Source organism: Prosopis cineraria, unplaced genomic scaffold (genome assembly GCF_029017545.1).
Source record: "Prosopis cineraria cultivar Desert tree isolate PC_DT_omini unplaced genomic scaffold, ASM2901754v1 PC2, whole genome shotgun sequence".
Taxonomy (NCBI): Eukaryota; Viridiplantae; Streptophyta; class Magnoliopsida; order Fabales; family Fabaceae; genus Prosopis; species Prosopis cineraria.
The window spans coordinates 7,551,381-7,579,348 of NW_026555333.1; the positions used below are offsets into that span (position 1 = coordinate 7,551,381).

At 33.8% G+C, this 27,968-nt stretch overlaps 3 protein-coding genes and 1 non-coding gene across 5 annotated transcripts; 2 read left to right on the top strand and 2 right to left on the bottom strand.

The window, feature by feature from the left end:
* The first annotated feature begins 5,882 nt into the window (after nucleotides 1-5,882).
* On the top strand, nucleotides 5,883-7,609 carry LOC129303654 (glycosyltransferase BC10). The gene has a single exon (XM_054943108.1). It carries the CDS (start codon nucleotides 5,960-5,962, stop codon nucleotides 7,121-7,123), a length of 1,164 nt encoding a protein of 387 aa, XP_054799083.1. The 5' UTR covers nucleotides 5,883-5,959; the 3' UTR covers nucleotides 7,124-7,609.
* Nucleotides 7,610-8,352: 743 nt separating this feature from the next.
* TRNAR-CCG (transfer RNA arginine (anticodon CCG)) lies at nucleotides 8,353-8,425 on the top strand. Its single transcript has one exon. It is a non-coding gene; the product is annotated as a tRNA-Arg (tRNA).
* A 485-nt stretch (nucleotides 8,426-8,910) lies between these two features.
* LOC129302211 (topless-related protein 4) lies at nucleotides 8,911-16,014 on the bottom strand. The gene is given in 18 exon segments (XM_054940920.1): nucleotides 8,911-9,049; nucleotides 9,127-9,293; nucleotides 9,364-9,555; nucleotides 9,721-9,816; nucleotides 9,888-10,010; nucleotides 10,095-10,265; nucleotides 10,354-10,461; nucleotides 10,669-10,795; nucleotides 10,904-11,016; nucleotides 11,198-11,366; nucleotides 11,769-11,927; nucleotides 13,065-13,241; nucleotides 13,380-13,443; nucleotides 13,446-13,828; nucleotides 13,904-14,017; nucleotides 15,389-15,568; nucleotides 15,674-15,764; nucleotides 15,895-16,014. Coding segments are annotated over 18 exon segments (2,580 nt in total). The 5' UTR covers nucleotides 15,923-16,014; the 3' UTR covers nucleotides 8,911-8,931.
* A 2,582-nt stretch (nucleotides 16,015-18,596) lies between these two features.
* LOC129303823 (auxin-responsive protein IAA31) lies at nucleotides 18,597-22,204 on the bottom strand. Of its 2 annotated transcripts, none has more exons than XM_054943362.1 (5): nucleotides 21,278-22,204; nucleotides 19,762-20,023; nucleotides 19,340-19,593; nucleotides 19,154-19,244; nucleotides 18,597-19,001 (listed from the first exon to the last, which is right to left on the bottom strand). In XM_054943362.1, exons 2-5 carry the CDS (start codon nucleotides 20,001-20,003, stop codon nucleotides 18,926-18,928), a joined length of 663 nt encoding a protein of 220 aa, XP_054799337.1. In that variant the 5' UTR covers nucleotides 20,004-20,023; nucleotides 21,278-22,204; the 3' UTR covers nucleotides 18,597-18,925. The 2 variants fall into 2 exon arrangements, with proteins under 2 accessions (XP_054799337.1, XP_054799336.1); XM_054943361.1 differs by lacking the exon at nucleotides 21,278-22,204 and adding an exon at nucleotides 20,288-20,588.
* Between the last annotated feature and the right edge of the window lie 5,764 nt (nucleotides 22,205-27,968).

Here is a 27,968-nt window from a genome sequence, read left to right on the forward strand (position 1 = left end):
ATATATATAAAATTTGAAATGATTATTTGCAATGCATGTGACTTTTTTGAAATTCTATGATTTGTAACCAAGTTAATTATGACTTGGTGTGAGTAATGAGATTTATGGTTGATGATGATATATACACTCTTGGTTATAAACTGTGAATTATGCATAATGATAAATTGTATATGAGCATGTTAAATTTTATGTAATGCTAATGTGGTTTATGTGGTAATATAAAATTGATGCAAGAGGCATGATTAAAAAAAATGATGATTCTTAATATTTATTGAGTAAGAAAGTTGATGAGCATGTGAGATAATTGTAAATTATATGTATACAAGCTTTTGAAATACATTTTCTCATGAGCATGATCGTATGGCGGGAGTTTGCCTTAATGAAAGAGTTAGCGGATATATAAAATCCATATGATACTTGGCTATTAACCAATAATCTTAAGGATTATAGTCGCTACTTACCTTGTAAGGTACTGTAGCATTGTTTCTATTAAGAGACTTGACCCTATTGGCCTACTTGGAGTTTTAGATATGACACCCTATAGTGTGTGATTTGAGAAAAACTGTGTTCATAAGTGAGTAAGGCAACCCTGGCCCGGTAGCCCCTCACAGTATGATTAAGACCTAAGGTAATCTCACCACATGGATGATCCATTCTGATTGTTGGCCCACAAATTTCATATCAGAGAAAATAAAGAGAGATATAAGGAAGAGATTGATCATGCATATTATTGTTATCATACCATTTGAGTGATTGATGGCTATGTTAAAAATATGATTATAATTGTAGAAATGAGAACATGTAGTAATTATGCAAATAATGTACATGTGGCCATTTGTGCAAACTTTATACTTGACTTGTTTTTGAGATTATTATATGAGTTAGATGTTAATATAATTAATATGTTATTATTGTGATTGTTTACATGTTCACCTTAATAAACTTATCAGCCACTTGTATTCATGATTAATTATTATGCATTTATATCACTTAGATGTATATTGGTTACTAAGTGGTTATACTCACCCATATCTTTTAACATATTATAGGAGCTAGCTCATCTCAGAAGAACATAGAAAAGGAGCATTAGGCCAAGTGATAATGATCACTTTTGTAGGCCTTTCTCTTTTTACTTTGATATGTGTATTTAGTTTATAATATTGTCAACTATAATAATATATTTTTGATCCACTTGCATTATGGGTTTTGTGTTGGGTGAAAATGTATTTTAGGCCCCTTAAGAATGTGGTTTGATGCTTGTTCTATATTAACGGGCCAAAATATTTGTGCAAGTGAAAATAGTTATTGTCTGCTTAATTTGAGAATTTGAATGTTGTTATGATCTCCCTTTGTATTTTTGATGTCTAAAGGTAAGCAGCTGATGTTAATTATATGTGAATGAAAGGAAAAATTCATGCATATAAGGAGCTATTGATGAATAGATGATATATAAGTATAATGATTAGGTAATAGTTATTGTGATAAATGTGATCGAGACCTTGGCCCCTCGCTGCCAGTTATGAAAGGGTTTAAGTGATCAAGTGTTATATTGTAATTATGTATATATGTATTGTGGAGTAAGGCATAGAGAGAAAATAAAGGGGGAAACTTTTATTTCATATTGATGTGTTTCCTTTATCATGCTTCTGCATTTGTCTAATTGATGATATGAGTTCTTAAAATATTTTAAAGACTTGAAATTCCTTTATGTTGAATTGTTTGTGAAAATACATATTAAAAATTTATTTAGGTTAATTTCTTATAGAATAATCCTTTTGGATTAGTTCTTAATTTGTTATAGTTAGTCTGATGATTAAGTTTTAATTTAAAACACTCTTTACACTTGCCGCTCTGAGGGATAAGGTGGGGGTTGTGATTTATTTAAAGTTAAATTACATTATTATATACTTATATGTCAAATAATTATATACACAATTAAATACATGACTATTATTTATATATGTATATATATTATTTGTTAAGTTGATAAAGGATAAATGATATTATTATATGCAAATTTATCAATATTTAAATTATAAAACTCATTCCTTTTATTGTAATTTACATATCAAGAATTGATTATGATTAAAATTATCCAAATATTTTTAATTTTATCAAAATTAATTTTAAAAAATAATATTTAAATATAATCCTTTACAAAACTTGTTGAAATGAAAACATTTGCATGCATGAAAAATAAATTGCAGAAAAAACTTTTAAGGCCACCAAAAACTTTTTGGAATGAGGTGGCCCACATTCTGGAAGACGTCAAGGGCCCTAGATGCTTTAGCTTGGGCAAGTCTTTGTGTTAATGGAAAACTGTTTTTTTAAAGGCCGTTAACATTACACTTGAAGTTTAGTTTGTTGGGCCCAAAATCCTTTAGGCGTGTTTGGATTTGAATTGAAAAAAATGAATTATAAAAAAATTAATTATTAGAACATTTGAATAAATTTTTAAAAATTAATTTTGATAAATTGAATATGTTTGGATGATTTCTTAAGAATAAATTTTAAATATACAAATAAGTGATATAAATAAAAGAAGCCAAATAAAGTTTTGTAAATGTACGAAATTTCAACTTTTTTAAAATGAAATTTTTCAAACTAAATAAAGTTTTGTAAAATGAGAGTGTTTGGATAAATGTTTGCAAAATTATGATTTTGTCCCAGAATTAATTTCTAATGAATATCCAAATAGGTGCATATCATTTAAAATAAAATATTCCACCAAAAAGAATACCAAAACAGAATTTTATCAGAATAAATAAAATATAAAATATTTTTGAAGAATGATATAAAAGGATATCTGAAATAGGCATATACAACAAAATAGTCTCGCAGCATGGCCCAACTACAGTGAAATAATTCCAAGAAACTTTTCAGAAAACAAGGCCTTGTTAAAAAAAAAAAAAAGTCCGTGGGTTGTTGATGCTCCGGCGACTGGAAGGTTATTTCCAAGGTGATCTGCTCCCGTGATTAGTTGGGGGTTTTTTCCCCCCGTGAAAAAGCAGTAAGGCCCTTTTATAGAAAAGGAATTATGGTTAAAAAAAAAAGATAAATTAACAAATTACTCACAAGCTTTAAGTCCAATAACATTATAACCCTTAAATTCATTTATTATGTAATTTACAGAAAATTTAGCTTTAACTGTTAATTGATTAGAAAAATATGTCAAAAAATACAGAAAATGACTAAAATTTTGAGTCATTTTGTGTAATTTTTGAATTATTATCTATAATTTTTAAATTCTTTGTTCTCATTTCCTAGTCATTTCTATAATTTTGAGATATTTTTTTATCATTCTATAATCAATTAACAATTAAAATTAAATTTTATTAATGATAGAAGTTAAGTTGTACCTGTAACATTCTAAATTTAATATAAAGATCATAAAATAATTATAGATAATTCGTGAGGCGTGGAAAGGAAATGAAGAGTATAGCAAATTATTGAGCGTTTATTGATGATTTGGAGAGCGTTTATTGATGATTTGGAGTTTAGAAAATAAACAAAATAACTCTAAAAGGAGAATTTATTACAATAAAACCAATCATAAAGATTTAAGTTCAAGTGAAAAAAATATAATAATAATAATATATAAAAGAGAGAGCCTGAATGAATAGATAATAAGTAAATAAATAATGCATATACGTACTTGTCTATAAATATTTGTTTATAATGTATAATATATATTAGGGGAAAAAATGGAAATCATTTTGGATGTGGGCCCAAAGCCCACTCTTATTCCAATTTAATGTACACTAACACAGCACATTGGGAGTAATTCCGCGCAGTAATTTTCGAACATAGGTCATAGTCAAATATTTAAAAGGTCATTTTAAATTTTTTAAGACCAAATAAATGTTTTATATTTTTGGTTCTGTTTGTTCATCTTCCTAGTTTTTTAAATTTTCTAAGATCAAGTAAATTTGATTCGGATATAAAAATTCTGGGTATTTAAGAAATAGGGAAGGGTAAATGGGGAGGACTTGAAACCTGTGCATTTGATTTTTATTTTTTAATCATAATTATTCATTAAATTTATTATTAAAATAAATGTATTCAATGCAATGATAATATGATATCAATATATGAAGGAAAATGATGAAAAGAGAGAGTTGCTTTTGCCCCTTGCAGGACGAGCAGAGGAAGGATCATTCTAAATCTAGATTATTAAATTAAATTTATAATTAAAATTTAATAATTTTAAAAATATATACCCTCTATTTTATATATAAATTTTTTTGAAACTTTTTTAATTTATAAATATGAACAATTATTAACATATTTTTTTAAAATAAATTAATATATTGAAATGAGAAAAACATATATATTTATTAATTTACTTAAAAAATTATTTTTTATTGACAACAATTAAATTTAAAATTAAAATATTATTATGTTTTTAAATAAATAATTAATATTTATTAATTTAAATGATTCGATTAAAAATACGAAAAGTTAAAAATTATTAAAATATTTTGTATGCAAAGATAAAGGGAATCTTTAATTTAAGTGAAAAGATTATTGGGCGAGGGAAAAAAAAAAGGGAATGCAGTAAATAAAAAAAATTTGGAGGTTCGCCAGGGAATGGATGCACGGCAGGAGGGAACGTGTGCTGACAAGAGAACAGAAGCAGTCTGAGTGAGGGGGCCCACAAGAATGGATGATATGGCGTGGCATCCACGTGTCGCTGTAGTGAGTAAGGAGATGCATGCACTCTCTACTGTACCTTGGCTCCTTCACCAAAGCTGACACGTGTACCGTCAGCAGCTGTGTCTGTCCACACCGCTATTAACTCACTGTTCCTGCTTTCTTTTTAACGCACCACACCACAATAAAGAAAATGGATTTGAGTCCTACTTAGCATAAAACTTTTCGTCTAATTCTCTTCTTTTTGAAAGGAAATAGAAAAAATGCAGGTGAGAAATGTTTTTTTTTTTTGCTCATATAATTTTCTTCCATTTCGTTCTCTTTTGAATGAATACTGTATCATTTATTACTCCAAATATCGAAGTATTTTACAACCATTTAACCAACACTGAAGGAAATTCCTTAATCATTCACCTCCTCTTGGGATTTTCTTTCCATTCGAAACGTAACGAAAAAACAATAAGATATTAGAGTTTTTCTTTATTGTTGATTTTCTTTTATTTTGCAATTAACGACAAGAAACTCAGGGAAGAATATATCGTGATTCGTGGGAGCTAGACGCTCATCCAATATTTCTTTTCTTTCGGGATTAGAAGCAACAGTGGCCTTTTAATGTTTTTATTTTATTTTTCAAGTCATATCCGTTCAACTCTCCTCCTTTTTAATTAGTAAGTATTTGTGTTTTTATCTAAAAGACACTGTATTAACTTAGAAAAAGAATAAGTTATTTCTCAAAATGCATGGTCAACTCAAGTCAGTCACCTCTTGATTGTTCAGGTTTCAATCATCTCGAGAGAATCAACCCAAAATGATACTCAGCTTTAAAAACAAAACGAAAAGAGAAGGAAGAGAAAAGGATAGTAAAATAGAACCGCATCACCACATCTCAATGCCCATTAATCCATCTAAAATCCCTTCTTTATTACCGACCCTCTCAATAATTTAAGCGAGGTGTCATTATTTTTATAAACTAATCAAAGTATTTTCTGAAAATGATAGGAATATATATTTCTTAATATTTTGATTATTCTTGAACGCTCAAGTAAAGACGGTAAAAATTTCAAAAACTAAATTTTTTAATAGTGGGAACTAAATTTCATGAGGGAGGATGTACGAAGAGCAAAGAAGGAGGACGCATGTGAATATTTGGAGGGGTGTCACGTGAGACCGCGAAGTCAATACAAATATCCAAAATCCAACCCTTCACCTGAAGTCTCACTCCCGCTACAATCGCTCCATCAAGGTCACTCACTCACCCTCCCTCTGGTTTCTCCACAGCGACCGAGCAGATCCGTCTCAGACAGCCATGCTCTCTCCCAACCCCCTCTCTCTCTTCTGCCTCCTACTCCTATGCTTTCCCCTCGCCATTTTCTTTACCGCCACCACTACAAACAAACCCAACCTCTCCCAAACCCCCGACACCCCTATCCCCGACATCCCCATCCCCATCCCCACCGCCATTGTTGCCCAGTCCATTGCTTTCTTTGATGCTCACAGCACTCGCAAGAATTTGCTCCGCTACGTTCTCTCGCCTATTGAAGACGACGACGTCTTGCTCCGGGTCGCCGCTCGGGTCAAGGCCAAGCCAAAACCGCCCCGAAAGATTGCCTTCCTCTTCCTCACCACAACGCCTCTCCCTTTTGCGCCTCTCTGGGAGGCTTATTTCAATCAAGCCCCCAAGAATCTCTTCAGTATCTACCTCCATGCCGACCCTCGATTCACCTATGACCCTCCGTTTTCTGGTGTTTTCTCCGACAGAATCATCCCTTCCAAACACACGGAGAGGTACTCCCCGACGCTAATCGCTGCGGCGCGTCGTCTCCTCGCGCACGCTCTCATAGACGATTCTTCCAATTACATGTTCGCTCTTTTATCGGCCTCCTGCGTACCCCTGCATTCCTTCAATTTCACCTACAATACGCTGATCCCTTCCGCGAAGAGCTTCATCGAGATCCTGGAGCACGAGAAATGGACGTACGACAGATGGGCGGCGCGTGGGCCGGACGTGATGCTCCCGGAGGTGAAGCTGGAGGACTTCCGGATAGGGTCGCAATTTTGGGCACTGACACGGAAGCACGCGAGGCTGGTGGTGAGTGACCATAAACTCTGGTCGAAATTCAAGCTGCCATGCGTCTGTAAGTACTCGTGCTACCCCGAAGAAAATTACTTCCCTACCCTTCTCAGCATGTGGGACCCAAAGGGATGTGTGCCAGCGACGTTGACGCACGTGGACTGGACGGGCCGCGAGGATGGGCACCCTCGCACGTACAATTCATCCGAGGTGGGGCCCGAACTGTTCGAGAGCATCCGAAATCGGAGGCCTAGGTACGGCGACGAGGAGATCAACGGCTCTGATTGGTGGTTTGATAATGGACGGCGGGATCCATTCTTGTTCGCCAGGAAGTTCGCCCCGGAGGCGTTGGAACCGTTGATGAGCATAGCCAACGACGTTATCTTTAGAGATTATTAGGTTCTAAATCTTACGGATTTGATAGGCCAAACCAAGTATGTACAAAGGATATAATTTCTTAAGTGAAATACTTAAACTCCGTCAAAGACGGCGGATTAGGTATAATTATGCTAGGATTCAGGAGCTAGATGGAAGCGATGAAAAACGGAGACGTTTTGGCAGATGAAGAAGAGTTCAGCAGGTCTTGCCAAAATCGTGTTTGTTGTGTTTGTGTGTTGTGAAATCCCATACCGCTCGCCAAAATTGTGTTATTGCGATTTGCGCCTGACAATAGATCTAAGAAAGCATATGTCATGCGTGCATATGATGTGCTTGAGATGCTAAGAGAAACAACACATGACAAATATGGGACTGTCAGTATCTTTTTGGGGTTTGATAGACAAATTCCAGTAAATTTTAAAAATAAAAAATGAGCTGAATTGTTCATAATTTGTAAATTACTACTACGATTTATCGAAGCAATGAATGTAAACTTGCTAATTCTGACGCAAGTGGCCGGGATTTTCATTTATTTAAATGAGCGGTTAGTGATTTACCTTCTACATCTTGAGTCTCTCGGTTGCCAGTCTAGACTCCGTTGACATATTGACTATTTGACATTGGCGGCTATGTGGTTGTTGTGCATTCTCTCTCTCTCACCTTTAAAAATCTTTTTTTTTTAACTTGAAATTTGAAATTTTATTTTTAATAATATTTTTAAAATATGAAATCTTGGAAGTTTAAATTGGCTTTTGGCATGCGGTGGGGAGGGAGAATCATGTTTCCAAAAAAGACCTAACCCTTCTCATTTGGACCGCCTTGAGTTTTCAAAAGCCCACACTTTTTTAGGCTTGTTTTGAATTAAAAGAACAGGCCTTAGACATCAAAGTTGAATGGAAAAATTAATTTAAAGGTCTTCTAATATTTTTCGATTTTAAATTAGGCCTGAAGTTTACAAGGTTAAGTGTGATACTGTAATTTAACCATTTATGTCATGTTTGGTTGGAGAGGGGAAGAGGAGGAACCCCCAATTTAGGGGGAGGATTTAGCTCCATTTTATTTTTCCCAAACTCCCCTCCCCTCCAACCAAACATACTCTTAATTTAAAATCCAGAACAGATAATTCAATAAAGTAAAGGATCAGCTGAAAATAAGTAATTGGGTTTCGCTCTCGCAGATTCATGTTCTAGCGTTGCGGACCACGATAATAGTTATGATAAATTTATTGCACCTTCAAGAAACTTGAAGCAGATCGCGTGGCCTAATGGATAAGGCGCTCGCCTCCGGAGCGGGAGATTGTGGGTTCGAGTCCCACCGTGATCGTTTTACAATCTTTGCATCCTAAACTACTAATCATCAGAAACAAGGCGTTGGACTTAAAATTAGGAAACATTTGCCCCATCATTGTGAAAGAGATGAATGAATTATGAATTCCTTTCCTTTTTGTGAGGAGTTAACCTCCTCCAATTTACAAATGAATACAGCAACAACCATAGCAAAATTTCCAAGAGGGAATACAAATTGTCACTGAGGTAGTATTTTTCCTTTAACTACATTTAATCCTCCAACCCTCGCGATCATATGGGCCTGCCATCGCATCAAACATGGTGCACCAACCAATTCAGCGAAATGTGACCAGAAAATGACCCAGAAAAATGGGGGAGAGAAACAAACGAATATGATCAGCAGGCTGGGTTTAAGATATAGACAAGGCCCCCTAATGGAACATACAAATGTAGCCAGATAAGAAAGGAAAAAAAAAAAATTAACAGATGATGCTAATTGTAGAAGAGATGAAGTTAGGAACAACAAATTCGGCCTTCCTTTCTCTACTCTCCTTCAGAAGCAAGAGGCTCGAGAAGAACAACTCTACCATCAGTAAGCCCAAGAGCAATTTGATTAGGTTTTAGTGGATGTGCTGCCACAACAGTAGGATAAACCTCCAAGCTGCATTAAACCATTATATCATTAACTGAAAATTGAAAGTCAACAAGTTCATCACTTATTGTCAAGAAAAGAAATACCTTGGGTTTGGTTGCGCATATGCAGTAAGGGTGATCCTGCATCTCACATCAAGTGTCTCGCTCGAGAGGATTTTTACGCACCCACTTTTGAAGCTCGCAAAAATTGACTCACCGTCACATGAATAAGTGGCGTAAGTAATTGGAAGATCTGATTCTGGTGGAGCACTCTGAAGAATCATACTGCACAAGATTAGATTTTGAATTATCAAGCATAACTAATCTAAGCTGCTAGCATACCTGCATAAAGTGATTCAGCATAGGTGCTTCATATACGTCTATCTGCCTTTCATTGACAGTTAGTAAATGAATTTGATCCTTGTGGAATTCAATGTAATTCACTACAGGTGGGTCCAGCACCTGCACCGAATGCAAACTGCACAGAGTCTTACTTGCCAGTTTCTTCCATCCATCTGCATCCCAAACACACAACTGCACAAAACGCTCTCTGTAAGTTGACAAGAGGAGGAATTGTTCCCCCATCCGTTCCCACCACTTACAAGGTCCAGATACACATACACCCAATTTTTCAGAGGCAGAAAAGGCCTATAAAAGAAAAGGAATTCGAGACCTAGTATACACCAAAAATCAGCACACCTGAGCATCATCTCCTGATGACACGAGCACGTTTAAATTTTGAGAAAAAGCAAGACATGTAGTCTTTAGATGACCTTGGAGCTCGGCCTTGACCTGCTAATAAAAAAGGAAAAGACAATATGCATTTTGCAACGTTGACTAACCCAAAACTTAGCATGGTTCCCAACCTTTTTAGTGCAGGTACAGTAAATTAAAATTCTTGAATCATCAAAAGCAATAGCAAAGACATCTTGAGAGAGAGAGATGAAATAGGTAGCCACATGTGGAGGGACTGCAAATGTTTCCTCTGTCTGCAGGAAATGAAGACACGGGAGAAAATAAATGAAACCAGCAAAAAACGACAAACTAGAAAAACTGGCTGACCGTGCTAATACCTCAAATGTCTTCAGATTATATCTGGAGATCCTTCCACCAGATGCTGACAGCAGATGATGATCTTTCAGTGCAAAGCAGTAATCAATGTCCTTCTCGTTTTCACTTGCATGATTAGTCATGACTTGCCCATTCGAAGATTGATGTACCGAAGGTTGAATATCAGTTATTCCCTGCACAGGAAGACAGGAGATGAGATTATCCCTTGCACATGAAGCAAACGATGAAAAAACAAGGATTCAGTACACAGCAATGCAGTACCTTTCCTGACAAGCATTTGTCATCATCTAAAAGCCAAAGTTTGTGCACAGCATTTTGGGCTAAGGCCAATAAGAAATCCCCTGAACACGTAAAATTTAATCTAGCAACCTGATATGGTTCATAAACCAGGACGTATCACAACTAAGAAAGTCTAATAATCAAAAGCAGAGCAAGTACCAAATGATATTCAAGTCTCAGATTTATAGGCAGCATAATATCCCAATCAATGTGAAAAAAACTTCACATTACTTGATTAGGAACAGAGCTCCCTGCAAACAATATCTTCCATCGCTTATTAGGACAGGAGCTTCATACCCTTGCGAACACTGAATCATTAGGAAGTACAAGCATGCAGCATTGAGATGGTTCATTGATCTCTATTATCTCAGTTGATGACTTTATGCCAACTCCACAATTTTGGTTTATCTGGTCGTTGCTTCCTCTAAATAGAATAAAAATGAAAAGGGGTTATTAGTTTTTTACACAATTTTTCCCCCCCAAAAAATTCAAGCGGTGAGAGCAGTTTTCTTCATTATTGCATGGAACTGACATTTCCATCTCTTTCTGGCATGAGCAGTTCTTTGTAACTTGGAATTCAGATTTATCTATTCTCTTCAGGCTGACCCCGGAATTCACATCAGTAGTGCAGCTTGCATCATTAGACTAAACATGAATTTAAAATGCAAAAAGTTAATGACTGTAGAGGGAATCACACAATGATCAGTTTGAATGCACCTACAATTCAATTGCAGTCTAGTTATTAACTGATTTAACAGCTGAAAGCTAGATACGAAATAACTGAATTATAGATAATAGAATGAATTGTATGCTATCCTGTTCTCACCCCACAAGTCCATGGCGTGCCTGATTCTCCGGTCTCCAAACTAGATGAACTAATGGGAACAAATGGACCACAACAAAGGTAAGATACTCTAGGTATAGCATCCACAGAAAAAGTACCGTTATCAGGATTAGCCCTTGCTTTTATATAATGGGGGACCCACCAATCCATACTGCAATGTTTAATAGCGAATTACCTCTTTTGCAAGATAAATGGCTACAGAATTAATTATCCCAAAACCATATAAACAGCTACTCCCTTTGGTCCTTTCTATAAGAACATTTTAAACGAATCATGTGGATTAAGGCATGTAGTTAAAATTATTTAGAACTTTTATTTTGTCAAAAGTTATTGTAACATTTCAGAAATACCCTTGATAAAAGTTAACATCTATCCCCAATTTTCTCTTTTGAATATTTTTAATGAGACAGAGTAAAATTATCAAGGGCATTTATGGAAATCACACATATTGCTTCACTAAATTTGGTAAGAGTTCTTATATTATGGACCAAAAAGATCTTCTAGAAGTGCTCTTATAAAAAGGACTTGAGGGAGCGACAAATGATTAACTTACCTCTGCTTGATTATTGTCAAGAGCCTTGATTTATTCATGCAAGGAAACTTGATTTTATCTTGCAAAATGGGATACTTGCTAATTAATCGATTCCGACCATCAAGGAGGTCAGCTCTTACAGAAGAAGCATCGGTTAAGTTGGATAAATAGTCAATCTTTCTGCAAGAAAAGATCAGTATAATATATTAACGATAATTCAGACTCGAAAAGAAAAGGAAACAATAGCTTTCTGTTTAATGGCAAAGAAGTTCAAAAGATAAAGGTTGGAAGCCTCCTGCGTTTCACCAATCTGTACCTTAGAGCATACAATGAGAGTGTTCAAAGGGAAAACCCAATATTGGAACTTTTATAAAATAAATTTATTATCACAATATGTAACATATCAAACATTTAAAAGAACAACAACTTCTAGGATGAGATTGTTGGAATAAAACATCAAAGTCACATGATCATGCAAACCAAGATGATGAAGAGGGATTGGACTGTCAAAGTGACAGATACTTTTCATGTATCTAATAGAGGTGCAAAGCTTTTAGCAAACCACAACATCAAGTTCACAACTGGAACCTACTATTCACAATACTTGACATCATTCTTGAATCTCCTTAGATAGGGACCAAGGTAATATGAGATGTTTATAACCCACATCAAGTAGTATGGGCATCTCAAGGAGGTACTTAAGTAGAGTGGTTCACTTATGAATGTATCATTTTGCACTAGAGCTAGTGGCCAGTAGCTTCAAAGAGCTACATGTGAAGGATTTTGATCAATGGAAAGCCAAGTGAAGGGTTGCACAGTATAGCCATCATGATATAGCAGCAAATTGATAATGACCAAAGTAATATGAGATACCTGGTTCCTACGTCAAGCAATATAAGCTGCATGGGATAAAATTCGAGGGTGGTTTTCCCGCCTCAATAAATAGCTTTTGAGGGCAGGTTTTCATCAGATTTAGGTGCTTAACAGTGTACGAGCTAATGGGACAGGGGCTCTTCTTCCCAATGGTGGCCAGTTTCCTTCTTGTATTTCGGGCCTTTGAGCCTCCTATTTTCACTGAAAAAATTTGTGTGCAAAATTTGTGGCAAAGGTTACCATTATGAACATTTCAACTATTCACGAGGTGACTTTCTTGTATACATTTATTTTTATTTCTTTATTTACTTTTAGGCTAAGGGGAAGTGGTTGCGTAAAACCTTTATCCTTTTAAATGCAGTATTTTCAGTTAATATACCCTCTCCAGAAACAAAATATAAATGACAAGAAACAAGAAAACAATAGCACCGATCTGATAGTTACCCATCAAAAGCTTCAAGGTGTCTTCCTTCTTGTATCTTAAAAATTCTCTGTAATGGATACTGGTCATCCAATTTTGTGAAGGCTGAAAGGTACTTCTCTGCCTCATACCATTCTCCATCAATAATTAATTTCCCAAAATGATTAAGATTGAAAAACATCTTTGTTTCTTGCTCCAATCTTCACCAAACATGTTTTTGGCCACATTCACCAGATAAAGTTAACATCACTTTTTTCTTAAAAATAAAATAAAATAAAATAAAAAAGACAGGGAAAAATATACTGGAAAGCAAAAGCCATCATACAACAATAGCATACTTGTGACGAGTCAACATGAACTTTTCTTCATCAAGAAACTGAAGAATTAAGTAAATTATTTCTTCCTGCATATATACTGTGCATGTATCAGATGAGAAGACTCAGCACCGAACCAGGCAACATAAAAGCACATGAAGTTCATAGTCTGATATTCTAAATTTATTTTCAGGAACATAATCAAATAATGGGCATTTGTGGCAAAAAAAATTAAAAGGCATAAACGCGTATTAAACATGAATAGCTGATTTACTTTAATGCTTGTTTCCTTTTCTGGGCATGGGTGTATTAGACGCATTATTGAAAAAAGTCCAGAAGCATTCAATTTTGGAAGCGAGAGTTTGTCTTGGAAAATATCATTTTCCTCTATTAACTTTTTCAGATCACTCTGCAAATTGGCCCTTGTGTATGTGTATACTGTCTTAATGTACCAGGATAATTTCTCATCATTCCTGCAGATTAATTGTCCATGTCATTTTAAGAATATCTGCATTGAAAAACCTACTGAAACAGAATTTTTTGCTTGCCTGATACTTTCTGAAAAATGGACCCTGGTAAACTCCTCATAGTTGTCAGCAGCAGAAGCAGAGATCAGACTTAAATCCTTCTGCAAAAAGGTTTCGGCCTCAGCAAGGTTATTTCTGGAAATCAGCCAAGCACAAAGATCACAAGTTCTTCAGTATGTGTTATAATATGTCAGAGTAACAAGTTATAAAGGCAAAATAAAATATATGATCGAGTTTCTCATGACCAGCATACAAGTATTTCAGAGGCACTGCTTATAAATATGCTCCCATAGTTCACCCAAATAAAAGACAATTTTTTAAGGTAAGGTTTGAGAGATAAATGTACAGTGCAGCCACATTATATCCAAGTGTGGCACGTGTCCAACACTGTCATTTCCATAATATATTGTAAAATCGCAAACAAACATATCAGAATAAGTTAAAAAGGTCCTAGGACATGCATAAAATGCTACTCAAACTCATTCTGGCTTGGACTGAAATAAGCCCAAGAAAGGGGGTGGAGTAGAAGAGAGACAAGAAATCCCATCTTGATGAGATAATTAAAGTGCTTGGCAAGTTCTTCATCTTCTTCTTCTTTTTTTTAATGAATAATTTGATGATATAGCCTAAGAAGTAAGAACTTTTGATTAGCATTCTTAGAACATAATAATATAAAAAGTACTTAGGAAAATACTTATCATATTCAAATGACAGTTGTATGTTTTTTTGGAAGTATATCACTAACAGAAAGTTCAAAACATATGGAGTTGAATGTGATACATATGACAAGATGTGAAATATGCGTGTGTAAGCATGTGCATGTTGAGTTAATGATTATCTTCTTCAAAGTTCTACATGTCAATGTGTCCGTGTCCTTGAGTAAAAAATTTCATCCCTTGAGTCACAGTGCACTCAAATTTTCTACAAACAAAATGACATACAGATCCAATGACTTTTGTTTTGAGGAAGCTATTATAACTCTGACATCAAAGAACCACCGCCTACAGCTCTCAAAGCTGTGCCCAAGTAGTTTCAGCCAGAGCATAAAACCACCAGGTACACGTAGGCCAGCGGTCTACAATTTTAGTATACGAAGTTTAAACATAACATTTTACCCTTAAAAGGCGATAACATGCACAAGAAAATAAAAACATTACATATCAATTAAAATAAGCGAATAGGAAAGAAAGGATTTCAGGGAAATACAAGTTAGAATTTCATGCAGGGGGTAAACCGAGAATGAAGAACAAGGTATCACGCGATAATCATATGATTTGTTTAGAGATTAGTTTCGACGCGTGTAAAATTTTTTTAGTTCTTGTGATAACTTAGGAGGTTAGAGGCCTTTTTTTTTCCCCCTTTAAGTTTGAATACCAAAGTTGCAAAGCCATTCTTCTAGTTTTTCCATTTGCTTTCTATAGAACTCACTCACCATCTTAAAAAAAAAAAAACATACTTGATGACTAGGCTATCTTATTCATAATATGAATGACGCCAAGCGTATACCTGAGCATTGTCTCAAGACACTTCTGTTCCCGCATCCTATGGAATATCTTCGATGACCAAAAACTATCACCAGTCCTTGCAAATGCAGAAAGATAATTTCCTGCCTTCTCCCACTCACCATTGATAATTATGTCCCCAAAATACCTCAGGTTGAAATAAATCTGTGATTCGTGCTCCAAGCTTCACAGAGAAGTTTAAGAGAAAAAAGGTTTAGTTAAAAAGAACTCCCAGACTCACATGCAGGATCAGAATGACTATAATAACAACATGAAAATTTCATCGTACAGATGAAGACTCTCTTCGAAATTCTCCTCCTCGAGAAACTGATGAATCAAAGTGATCAGTTGCCTGTAAGTATAAGAGTCCACATGCACATCTACATAGGAAGCAGGATTGAAAATTATAATTTACGGTCAGGGTTTACAAACTCGAGCCCGCGAATCAAAAGAGGAATGTAGCTTAACAGGAGTATAAAAGGAGCATATTTGGGAAGACGGAAACCATACTTGCACAGCTGCTTTCTTCAGCATCCATTGATCTTCAGTACAAGAATGACTGGGAGAAGAAGACAGGCTGAACTGTTGGAGTCCTTCTGATTCAAAGTCAATCAGTCTCTTTGCTTCACAAGAGGGGTGGAAACGTACGGAAACACCCAAGACAAACAATATTACTAAAAAATTGTCAGAACTTCATTGACATTGTTACCTTACCTGCTTCTCTCCTCCTGCGAGCTTCTTCCAAGGTAGCTGTTTGTTTTTTTTGTTTTGTGTTCTGTGTTTTGTGTTCTGTGTTTTTGTTTTGTTTTTTTGGGAAGAGCAAAAGTTAAATGCTTCATACTTTTCTCGCTTGGTAGATGCAGCCTTGAATTGAAATACTGTGTTGAAATGAATTGCAGTTCTATGGTTTATAAATAATAATTTGATTTATCTTCATAAAAACACTAATGTAATTATAAACTTGAAATACATGCCATAAAAATTATCAGATTAAAATATGTGCAAAGCATATTATATTGTCAGCTTGGATTATCTTTGATTGACTTCATACATGTACGTGTAGGGTATACAATTCGTATATGTGTCAAGACACCGAAAAAGTGTGTTCTATTATGTTTTGACAATTCCAGAACTCTGGCTATTGTCTATATAAAGTATAAACAATCAAAAGGAAAAACAAAACACGATATTTCAAATTTCTTCACGCATTTGTATTGATATGATATTTGATATTAATAGTTGCTGATGTTGTTTTGATATGTATTTTTAGAGCATTGAAATATTATTTTTTAATCTAAAAAAAATTAATGTTTGATACATATCCAATATTTTTAAATTGTGAATTAGTAATTTAAAATTAATATTTCAAAATTATTTTTAGGAAATTAAATTTTGTTAAATATTGAGCTATTAATCTTTTTTACTTCTAATATATTTTTGTGATTTGCTTTTAAACATGAAGATTAGATTTTCCTTAAAGAATAAATTTTAGATATAATAAAAAGATGAAAATTATATTTTTTAATTACAAAAACATAGGAACATAATTTTTTAATATATAATCCTCAAACAAAGAACTACTATTGGAGACTAGACAATATACAATTAAGCGTAAATAGAATAAAAGTACAGTTGATGATTACGTATGATAGTTTGAATATTTTTTCAATTGAAATTATATTTTTAATGCTTTTTGTGATTCAAATATATAAATATGCATGTATCGAAAATGTGTCGTATTTTATATATTTTTTAAAAGTAATTAACGTATTGAACATGCGTTGTACCTAATACACATATCAATATCTATACATCATATGAAAAAACCTATAAACTTTAAAACATAAATACTTCCACAGCAATTTGGTAAGATAACAAGATAGTGAATATCTACTAATATTGCTGGCCAAAAAATCTACTAATATGATATCCCACTTGAACGTTTTTTTATTAGGTTGAAGTTAGTTAATAGTTATTACATTCGCTTCAAACCCTTGATGATGGAATGAATAAGTTCTTGATGTTAAATTGTTAGAGAAAAATATGAGATAAAATGAGAGATCCAAAATTTTTGGCCAAAAGAGATTCAAAATTTTAAATTGATAAAAGTATAAAAGATTAAAATGGAATGAAATTGCTTGCAATAGTCTTCCTCATTGCATTTATATTTTATAAGATCAATGCACTGAAAATCAAACTGATTAAAACATTAATTCAAGAAGTAGTAGTTAAAATTATAGTCAAATCATCATCAAATTGGTTATAAACTAAGTGTTTTATTAAACCAGTTAGAAAAATTGGCTTAATAATTTATCAATTAAACTGGGTGGATTGATCTTAATTTTCATACTGTAAACTATATCAAGATCCTATTCAATAGTTTTTAACATAAGTTTATAAAATTCAATAAAACATTTGTGAATCATTTTAAAATGTGATTTTGTCTATTTCACTCTTACCTTAAATAATGATATTTTCATTTTTACTTACCGCTTTTCCAGACGAAATTTACTAATAATTGATTGGAAGATAATTTGAAAATTTTGTAAAAATATTGATATTTAACTAATTATCGATTGATTTTTTTAATCTCATGAAGGTATTTAACACAGTCTCATAAAAAGTATCGGAATGAATAGGATGCAAGGGAGTCATTTTTTTAAAATTACTGGGGACGTGTCTTAATTTTTTTTTTTAGATAAAAAGATGAGTATTAAAATAAAAACATCACAAAATAAGGCACCTGACCTTAGGCCACCGACGCGTCTCGATTTATCGCTAGAAACTGTAAAATCATGCAGAAAATTCGAAGAAGCTATACACAGTATAAAAGCATATACGTAGTAGATAGAACTATTATAAATATTGCCGGAAAAAAAAAGGCCTATTATAAATATTAAATTATTGAATCCGCGATTGTAGATAAAAATGGAAGTAAAAGTAACTTGAAACAATAGATAATAACTCCCGAATACATGAGCCTTTTTTAACATAAAACAGAACAGTGATGGATTCAGTTGTAATTCTATCACCATATCAAAGAGAAATGTATGAGAGAAAAAAGTGGGGGAGGGGGGGAGTGTGTGTGAAAGAGTACTATAGATCATTGCCACCAGTACGTATTAGATGGTTTCCTTTTAATTAATTAAACAAAAAAAAAATTGTGATTCTCGGTGTCAAAATTACTTGCTGCATAGAATGATGATGATCACTCATTGAAACCAGTTGGAGCCATCAATTTTAGGACACATAATCAATTCATAAAACCGAACATAATGAACATATTGCAAAAAAATTTCTACTGGACACGCTGCCTTCAACCTGATGTGGATTGAAATGCATACAACTCGGAAGAAATAATACCCTCCTCCCGATCCTTTGCTTGTTTGATCATGAAAATCTAACTGCCTTAAGATTTTCCCTTGTTAACCCTGTACAGATATGCATTCATGTGTACATATAACTTTGCTCTCTCTGCAACTGATACGAGCAAGCTTCGGCCTAAAAGTAGCACATAAAGATCAGCATATTAAAGTTCAATCTATTTGCTGCCAAGAGTGGCTTCTTCAACGCCACTCCTTACTATCTCCAAGCGCTTCACGGAATCAATGAATGATCTGCAAAACCATCGATTATAAAATATTAAATTTCTTTGGAATCGTTTGCCATTTCTCTTCCTAATAACAACTTTCTTTCATCATAGTGATTCTTCTAGCTGGTGTGATCCAAAGAAGTCAATGGAAAAAGACGGGATAAGATCAACACATACTGCCAGGGAACATCACCAGCAACCAGCCAGTCACCTTCTTTGTCTTGATACTTGAGTGTGTAACTTGCCTTATCTTCCTTAGGTTTCTGGTCTGCGCAATTAACATGTAGAAACCAAAGCAAAGCAAAGATCAAATCCACCAGACCTCACACATAATCACAAAGGAACATAGTAACTGTTACTTACATTTATCAAACATGCTCATTAACGTATTTGTAAGAGTCTCATAAGAACTGTAAGGCCTCAAATTGATCTTCCGTCCTATTGCTACTCCTTCCATCTTAACCTTAACAAATAAGGAGTTTGATCCTCTATTTCCATTCTCACCTAGAACCCTATCGTTCCTGATCGGGACTCTTTGGTGTTGCTGATGGATTTTCTTCTTCCTCCATGACTTAATGGGCGGCCATCCCACTAAAAGGTTTTCTTCTTCGTTATTCCTGTAATTAAGCAACACAAAAGCAAAACACGTGTTCTTTAAGTTGTTCTTGAAATTAAGTAGATTAATCATGTTCACTGGACTCATCATCAAATTGGTCCTCCAAGTTATTTGCTAACGGACGGAGAGAGAGAAGCAAATAGCACGTGGAATTGACAAAACAACTTACTCGTTTTCTGGATAAGTGTTTCTGTTTTTCTTCCCACCACGGTCATCTTCCTCGTTTGGCTGGCCATTCCATACCAACAAAGGCAGATTTTTCGAAGAAAGTCCAAGGGACTCTTCAAAGCTACGCTTGTTTTTCACATGTTTGTGGCTTTCAACACAGAAACTGGGTAAGCCATAGTTGGATAGGTTGAATTCCTCGCTAGGATTCTGAGCTGGGAGAGCCAGACCTAACTGAAGCTCCATGTGGCCTAACAACTAACAAGCTAGTATAACGAACGAAAAGAGTATGAATATATATAGGGCAATATTTTAAGCTAGAAAAACAAGTAGCTCAAAGTGAATGGATTATTCTTCGGAAATCACAGCTGTGTGTGTGTGTGTGTGTGTGTGCATGTGTAGCGCGAGGGAGAGAATGAAAAGGACTATTGTCTTGTGGAATGTGGATGGTTAGGGACAGCATGAAAGTTGGGTCGGCTAAAAGAGCGGCAGAATTATAAACTAGCTGAGGAATGGATGCACCAACGTGCCATAGCCACTTTGCCCGCCTTCTTTCATTGGTCTCAATTTTCAGGCCTCTACGTCCCCACTTACATATCCTCTCCCTCTCTAGCCTTTCCCTCTTTCTCCGTCGTGTATGATAGTTTATTATTCCAAGGAATTGTCATATTCATTAACACTATAATTTGGTGAAGGGGATCATTCCGAAAAGACATTGGGGGTTGGGTTCATTAAGTGAAGCAAGAATCTAATAATACTTCTAAGTATATGACAACCTTTTACCCATAAAATGATAAAAAAAGACAGGAAGATTAGCATATATAAAGATATGAGCATCCCAAATTGCACAACTTGTGTGTGCACTTAATCATTTATTTCCTTTACTTTTCCCCACAACCCCTTTATAGCCCCACACTAATATCAAGGACAGATGTCAAACCTGTGTGTCATCGCTTACTGTTCAAATCATCATGAACTCTCATCAAGCAGTCGAGCGGCAAACAAGTGATGCTCTCCCTGATCATCGGAGTACTTGTATTTGTAATGAACCCGCTCTTTGCTAGTTAATCATCAAGAGCCTCCAAACCCCCCCCTCCCAAAAAGAAAAAAAAAAATAGTAACTAGTTCATGCACCTGTTGGTTTTGTTAGCTAGTATGTCTAAATTGTCGGAAGTTACCCGTCACCCATATCATGATTTTAGAACCGACTCATATAATCCAATGATGTAAAATTTTAAAAGAAAAGCTCCCATCTTCTTGATTATAAAAATAGTGACACTAAATCCCCCAGTTCCCTGCTTGACCCAATTAAAATATATGGATTCTTATGTTCATAAAAACACACACACACACACACACACATGTATATATGGATTCTATCTGTCGGCTTCGGTTCAGATTCCCTTGTTCTCCATAGACAGGGGAACTTAATGGGGGAGGATAGAAAGTGAGGCGTGCTAAACAAAACAACCACGAGCATATCTTACATATTAGGTACGTGTTCCATACTACCCACTTACCCAGACAGCACAAGGCAGATGGTCCAAGGCATGTGAAGTCCACGTGATGACGCAAATGGGCATATTATGCCATTGGCTGAACCTGCACAGCCACTGTGTTTCAGAATCCTGGCCATTTATATGAAGGGTCTAATCTGCCCGCTCTCGCAGCTGTGTCACGTTCGTGCGATGGAGGTTGTAAACTCGACTAGTAGGACCCATGACGTACACTTGGTCTACTTCAATGCTAGCCCTATAATTGACATACATTACTGCAGCCATACCCGTACAACTCACACGCACACGCACACTTCATCAAACACTTTGGGGGCACGAGTGGGTGAAAAATTCAAACCCGATTCTACTCTTCAAAATACTTGATGGGATTACCAAGACGCCACGATCAATTTTCAATAGCCGAAAGAAATGGAAGGGAGACAATTTTTTTCCTGCCATCAAGAATGATGACGGGCCCCACTCAAGGGGAAGAAGCGATATGCACCATCGAAGCACCCGTGAGAGTAAAAACTAAAAAGAGACTTACTCGGCTTTGATGATGAAGATAAGATAACACTCGGCCCCATTTTGTTCAAAGCGCTTGTCCAATTCATGCCTTGATATACATCCTTATCAATCCAACCAACCATATGTCCATATCCCTGTGCTTAATTACCCCACTCAGGGAGAGGCTCCGTTTCACATGGAGTTAAACAGAAATTTGTTTCCCACTTGACACGTCTTAATGTCTCGTTCATCTGTGGGGTTGTATATCTTCAGCTAGCTTTCAAAATTACGAAGCTTGTGGTGCGAATTTGAAGCATCCAAGTGCTTCCTTAGCTGGGCATGGTAGCTTTTTGATATGCAGTCTGGCAATGTGAAAACAGCACGAGAAAAAGTAGGAATTGAAAGTTCCATTCATTGTCTAGATGTCCAGAGAATACGACTCTTCTATTCAGACTGTAATTATTGTGTTCAAAGCATGATTATTTTCTTTCCTTAATTTCTCGTAACAGGCCAAAAAGATGCTAATTCTTCTTAGGGGACAAGCGAAGGCCGTTTTCAGCATTTGCATTTCGTGTTGTCTAAGTAATCTGGCACAAATTTTGCATCGTCTCGCTTTTCTTATTATCGCGTGAAAATGTAGTCAATTTTCACTGACAAGATAAGGAATACAACTACTTCTACATTCATACATTTATTGCTGACTAATTACTCACTTCCATACCATTTTTAATTAAATCGTACAAATCAATGCAATCACATGGTTAACGTCTCCAAAATATTTTATTATTTTCAATGTAAGCTATTTATTGAATATAGTTGCCTTTTTTAATAGGTATAACCTAAATTAATTGGGGTCAACTAATTTTTTTCATTCACCGGGAGGAGATAGACAAATTAATATTTGGGTACTTAGATTGATGCTAAATGTGATAAATCTTTAATTTTTTTCCTAAGTCATGGAATCTGTTGATAAAAGAATTGCTTCTTAGAAATTGAAATTGCTTTCTCAAGCTTTTAGATTGACTCTTATCAAATCAATCATCTATGCATCTAATATCTACACTTTCTCGTATGTTAGACTTCCTAATTATCTTTGTGATATCATTGATGCAAAATTCACTGATTTCTTCTAGGGGTATAATGATGATAAGAGAAACGTTTATCTTGTTAAAAAAGAAATTCTTTTTTCACCCACCAACAAGGGTGGCTTAGGTTTAAGGAATACTAAAAACATAAATTTGGCTCTTTTGACCAAACAGATTTGGAGTGTGTTTAATGTTAATAAGCATTTTTTTTAAGAAACACAATCAAACTCAAATATTTTGATAATTCTAAGGGGTCATTGTACAAAATTCTTCACAATGCCTCTTGGTTTTGGGAGGGTATCTTTGAAGCATCTGATCTTATCAAGAAGCATTTATCTTGGCATGTTGGTAATGGAGAATCTCTCTCTCTCTCTCTCTCTCTCTCTCTCTCACGAGTGTTAGTGGAAGCTTAATAATAGGAATCTAGCTATCTCTGACTTAATCATCGCCAACCAATCCCCTTAGCGGCTAAATGAAATTCTTCTCTCATTCACAACCTTTATACTAGGGATGTTGCTAATTTGATCATGAAGACTCTTATTTCTTTTATCAAATTGAAAGACTCTCTTATATGGGGACAAGGTGTTAATATCATCAAGGAAGGTTTTCAAAGAGTATCTATCTCAACTCAAGTTAGTGCCCTATCTAAAGAAAGCATATGGAACTTCATTTGGAAGCTTCACCTTCCATTTAAGACACTCATCTTCATCTGGAAACTTGTACATCAAGCTATTCCTACAGGGGATATCTTACAGAAATTAACATCTTCTCAACTCTAATTTGCAATGTGTCTTTGGACACGACAGTTTCTCAACCAAATTTTTTGTGATTGCCCTTACATTAGAACTATTTGGTTTGGCTCTTTGTCCACGCACTCCTCTAATCTCTTAAATATTGGGTTTATTTAGTGGGTTTTATAGATTCCTTGTAAGCTCCATCACAACCAATAGAATGGGCTCTTGGAAAGCATATTTTTTCTTATTTACTTAATCTAGTTCTAAAAAAAATCAAGTTTTACGTATAGGAAAGATAACTCTTGTGGAGTAGATTATTTTCTATCCCAATGTAGACCGAACGAACTCATTTAAATTAAAGTGAGAAAAAGAGTTACCTTTTTATTTTGTGCTTCACGTGCGTTCTCTTCAAGAAATTGGATCTCAGGAGCTGACAAAGTCGATCTGCTTCCTCTATCGATATTCACAAGAACAATTCTCCAGCTTAAATGGTATGCTAGCGCTTTAAAAATGTCTGTTTGTTTTCTCAAAATATTGAACTACTTTTCTCTAGGGTGTTTATGTGACTCTCAATGTGTTTTGCTGTCAGGACTTTTCTAACTCTCACTCATGAGCATGCCCCATCCTACATCATTTATATAGATTAGGGTTTTTTTTGTGTCTTCCTTTAATGAACCAACAAAAAATTAATTAAATTTATCTCATAAATTTAATCTATGATATCATATCTAATTCAAATTTATCTTATAAATTTAAATTATAAAACTGACATGATATTCTCTCATATCATGTTAGTTATTAAATTTAATCTATAACATAAAATTAAATTTAAAACTAACACAATATAATATAACATAATATAATATAATATAATATAATATAATATAATATATATATTATATGCATGTTATATTATACATATACGTACACACGAAAATATGCATATATGTGTATATATATATTTAAATAATTATATATATATATATATATATTTCATTTACTTTATATTACATTCATTGAATCTAAATATATTTTAGATTCAATAAACTTGGACATTATAGTTTAAGTTGGGTTATTTTTGTGTGCGACCCTTTAGGTCAATATGAAATTGGCAATAGGCTAATTATGTTATTAGCTCACAAGTCACAAGTGGCCTCTAGCAAGGCATTGCAACTACCCAATTCATATAGGAATTGTTAATCCGATGCAACCTATCATATAATCGTATCATATCCCTTTTATCAAGCAATATTTCGGTCAAGTATGAAATATGAAATTATCATTTTTTTACCTAACCATTACTTCCTCGATCTCTAAGTGGACTGACATAAGAATGAAAAAAACTTTTTCATTATAGTATGACCATATATTTTCTCAATTTTACTTATCAAGGAGCCCAGTAATATTTCTCAACTAATATGAGAGACAAATTCCATCTTAACCACTCATATTCCTTTGCATGAATATCACTAAACTTAATCATAACCTTCTAAAGCCAGAAACTCAAAAGAATGAACAAGAAGAAGAGAGTATAAAGCTTACTTAATGTATGACTAGCCTTATACAAGCTCTAAATGACCCCAAGACAAGCTTTAATAGAGCCCTCCTCGTCCTCTATTGAAGGGAACTTAAAAATTTATTCTAAAATGAAAATTGACTACACCTCTTTGATTTTAAAATTTAATGCATCTGTCACGGCAAACTGCATCATCCGCCTTTATAATCACCCGGTTAAATGTAACTTTTGACCAGGTCAAAGTTCAATTGTCATTATGTAAAAATACATGATGATTTCATGTCAAAGGAGATAAACAAATTAATTATATTTAAGATTTTAAAAAATATTTAAACATAAACCTTGAAAGATTTGCCTTATGACAATAAATGAAAGGAGTATCATTTTAGTCTTTTTAATGGTTTGTTTTAATTTAATTTACTTTCATAAATTTTTATTCACCTTCTTGCTTATACTTACCATTCACCATTATTTTGGCATACTAAAAAACTAGGAAAATAATTCAAGAAACTTAAAAAAATTACTCTCTCTATTGAAAAATATAATGTACTTTTAACTGAATCCCACACTATAATAAATATAAAATTATTATCAATAGGGATACTTTTGAAAAAAAATTATTATATTTCGAAAGACTAAAAATACCTTACATTTTTAACATCCAACTCCTCAAAAAATGTTTTACATTTTTTAACAGAGAAAGTATCTTATAATATAAAAAAGAGAGAAAACAACAAACAAATCCCCTTAAAATATGCAATGACAATGAAATCTCGCGAAATGTTATAATTCTTCTCATGTTTCTAGAGACTTTTCTAACATTAATGATTTTTAGTGACATGAGTAAAATACCCCCTAATTTAAAATTAAAAAAGTAATAGATCTAACCCAAAAAATAAATATCAGTGACTACTTTAGTTTAAATAATAACTACTTTTTTCTGACAATGACTAAAATAAATAAGCAATTATAACTTTACTTGTGCAAATTTTTGATTCATTGAAGTTCAAATATTATAAATATCAGTGACTATTTTAGTTTAAACAATGACTACTTTTTTAGTAATAACTAAAATAGAACAAGTAGTTATAATTTTTTTGAGTAAATTTTTTATTCACTATAGTCTAAATCTTGTAAATATTCATAACTACTGTAGTTTAAGTAATAACTATTTTTCTTCTAGCAATGACTAAAATGAAATAAGTAATTACAAGTTCCTCTATGCAAATTTTTGACTCAAGTGTTGTAAATAACCATAACTACTTAATTTAAGTAATGATTACTTTTCTTTCAAAAATAACTAAAACAGAAACATTGATCATGCAAGTTTAGTCAACACATATAAATACATACTCATGCATAATACGGTAACTCAACATATTCATTATCAATAGAACTTATGTGTTATTGTAATTCATACAACCACATAATTACCATATTTCATCATATCCATGTTAGCAATGCATAACCAATCCAAGCATATAATACATCATATCTCACTACTATAAAGCGTCCACATATATATAGCCATAAAGCATCTTTATCACTAGTGTACATGTTTACTATATAACATTAACTCAAAGTCAATATATTAATCAACAAGACCATGTTACCCATTTCAAGCCAATGATAACACAGTATAAAAATTATAGTTATAGACACTATGATGTACAATAACTAAAATTCTTCATTACCTTAACTTTTAGGCTTACCATCCCAAGAGTGTAACTTTGAATTTTTGAGAAAGCTTCCCATCAATCCACCAATGTGAGCTCCAGCACATTGTGCTTTACAAATAATGCCATAAAATAGCATTAACCACTAATCGTCATTAATTAACCCTTAATTAAAGCCTAAACCCATCATTAGGCATGATTAAGCCTAACTAACCCCACACCTAATTTCCGTTAGTTTATTTAGCTCTCGACAAGGTTAATACTCATTGCTAGCTATCCTTGTTAGTTTAAACTTAATTATTTAAAATTTAGGTTAACTCTAAATCTCTCATTAATTACATTTAATGCTATAAACCACTGTAACCCATTAATTAAAGCTATTTAAGATAACCCATAGGCTTTGTTGAAGCCATTTAGATATCCCAACTTGGCTGTCATTTTAGACAGCCCCTTTTAAAGCCAGAAACTTAAAGAATGAACAAGAAGAAGAGGGTATGAAGCTTACTTAATGTATGACTAGCCTTACACAAGCTCTAAATGACCCCAAGACAAGCTTTAATAGAGCCCTCCTCATCCTCTATTGAAGGGAACTCAAAAATTTATTCTGAGATGAAAATTGACTATACCTCTTTGATTTTAAAATTTAATGCATCTGTCACGACGAACTGCATCATCTGCCATGTCGAATGGCCCAAAATGAGCAGCCTTACTTAAGCTCAAAATCCAAGCATAAGATGACTCAATAACTCTTGAGGCCCTATTCTAAACCCATTAAAGTATCCATTAAACATAAATAGCTATCCAAACTCTATACTTAACTTTTAATTATCATAATTAACTAATTAAATCTCTTAATTAATTAATCTAGCCCTTGAATTCAAATTGGGATGTTACAGATGCTTTATGGACTCATTACAATTTTTTTATCATTTCAATTTTTACATATCTTCATATATATTTTTATCCTTCCAATCTTTTTCAACTCATTTCATTGTGGGTTAAAATATTTAGGAAATAAATATAATCTTTAAAAAAATTTCAAATTCCCAACCAATTTTGGAATACCAGTAAAATCCCATGTATTTGTTTTTGATAAAATTTGATTAAAATTTAAAAAATAAGTTATAAATTCATCAATTCAATCAATTCAAAGTTACAAAATCAAGAGCCAAACTTGCAACTCTCTAAAACTATTAG

What these genes read in the sequence shown, in the direction of transcription:
- LOC129303654 (XM_054943108.1), top strand. Translation starts at nt 5,960, where the DNA reads ATGCTCTCTCCCAACCCCCTCTCTCTCTTCTGCCTCCTACTCCTATGC.
- LOC129303823 (XM_054943362.1), bottom strand. Translation starts at nt 20,003, where the DNA reads ATGGAGCTTCAGTTAGGTCTGGCTCTCCCAGCTCAGAATCCTAGCGAG. An exon ending in AACACTTATCCAGAAAACGA is followed by an intron (nt 19,594 to 19,761) that starts GTAAGTTGTTTT and finishes GCTTAATTACAG; the next exon opens with GAATAACGAAGAAGAAAACC. An exon ending in GCTGGTGATGTTCCCTGGCA is followed by an intron (nt 19,002 to 19,153) that starts GTATGTGTTGAT and finishes ATGGTTTTGCAG; the next exon opens with ATCATTCATTGATTCCGTGA.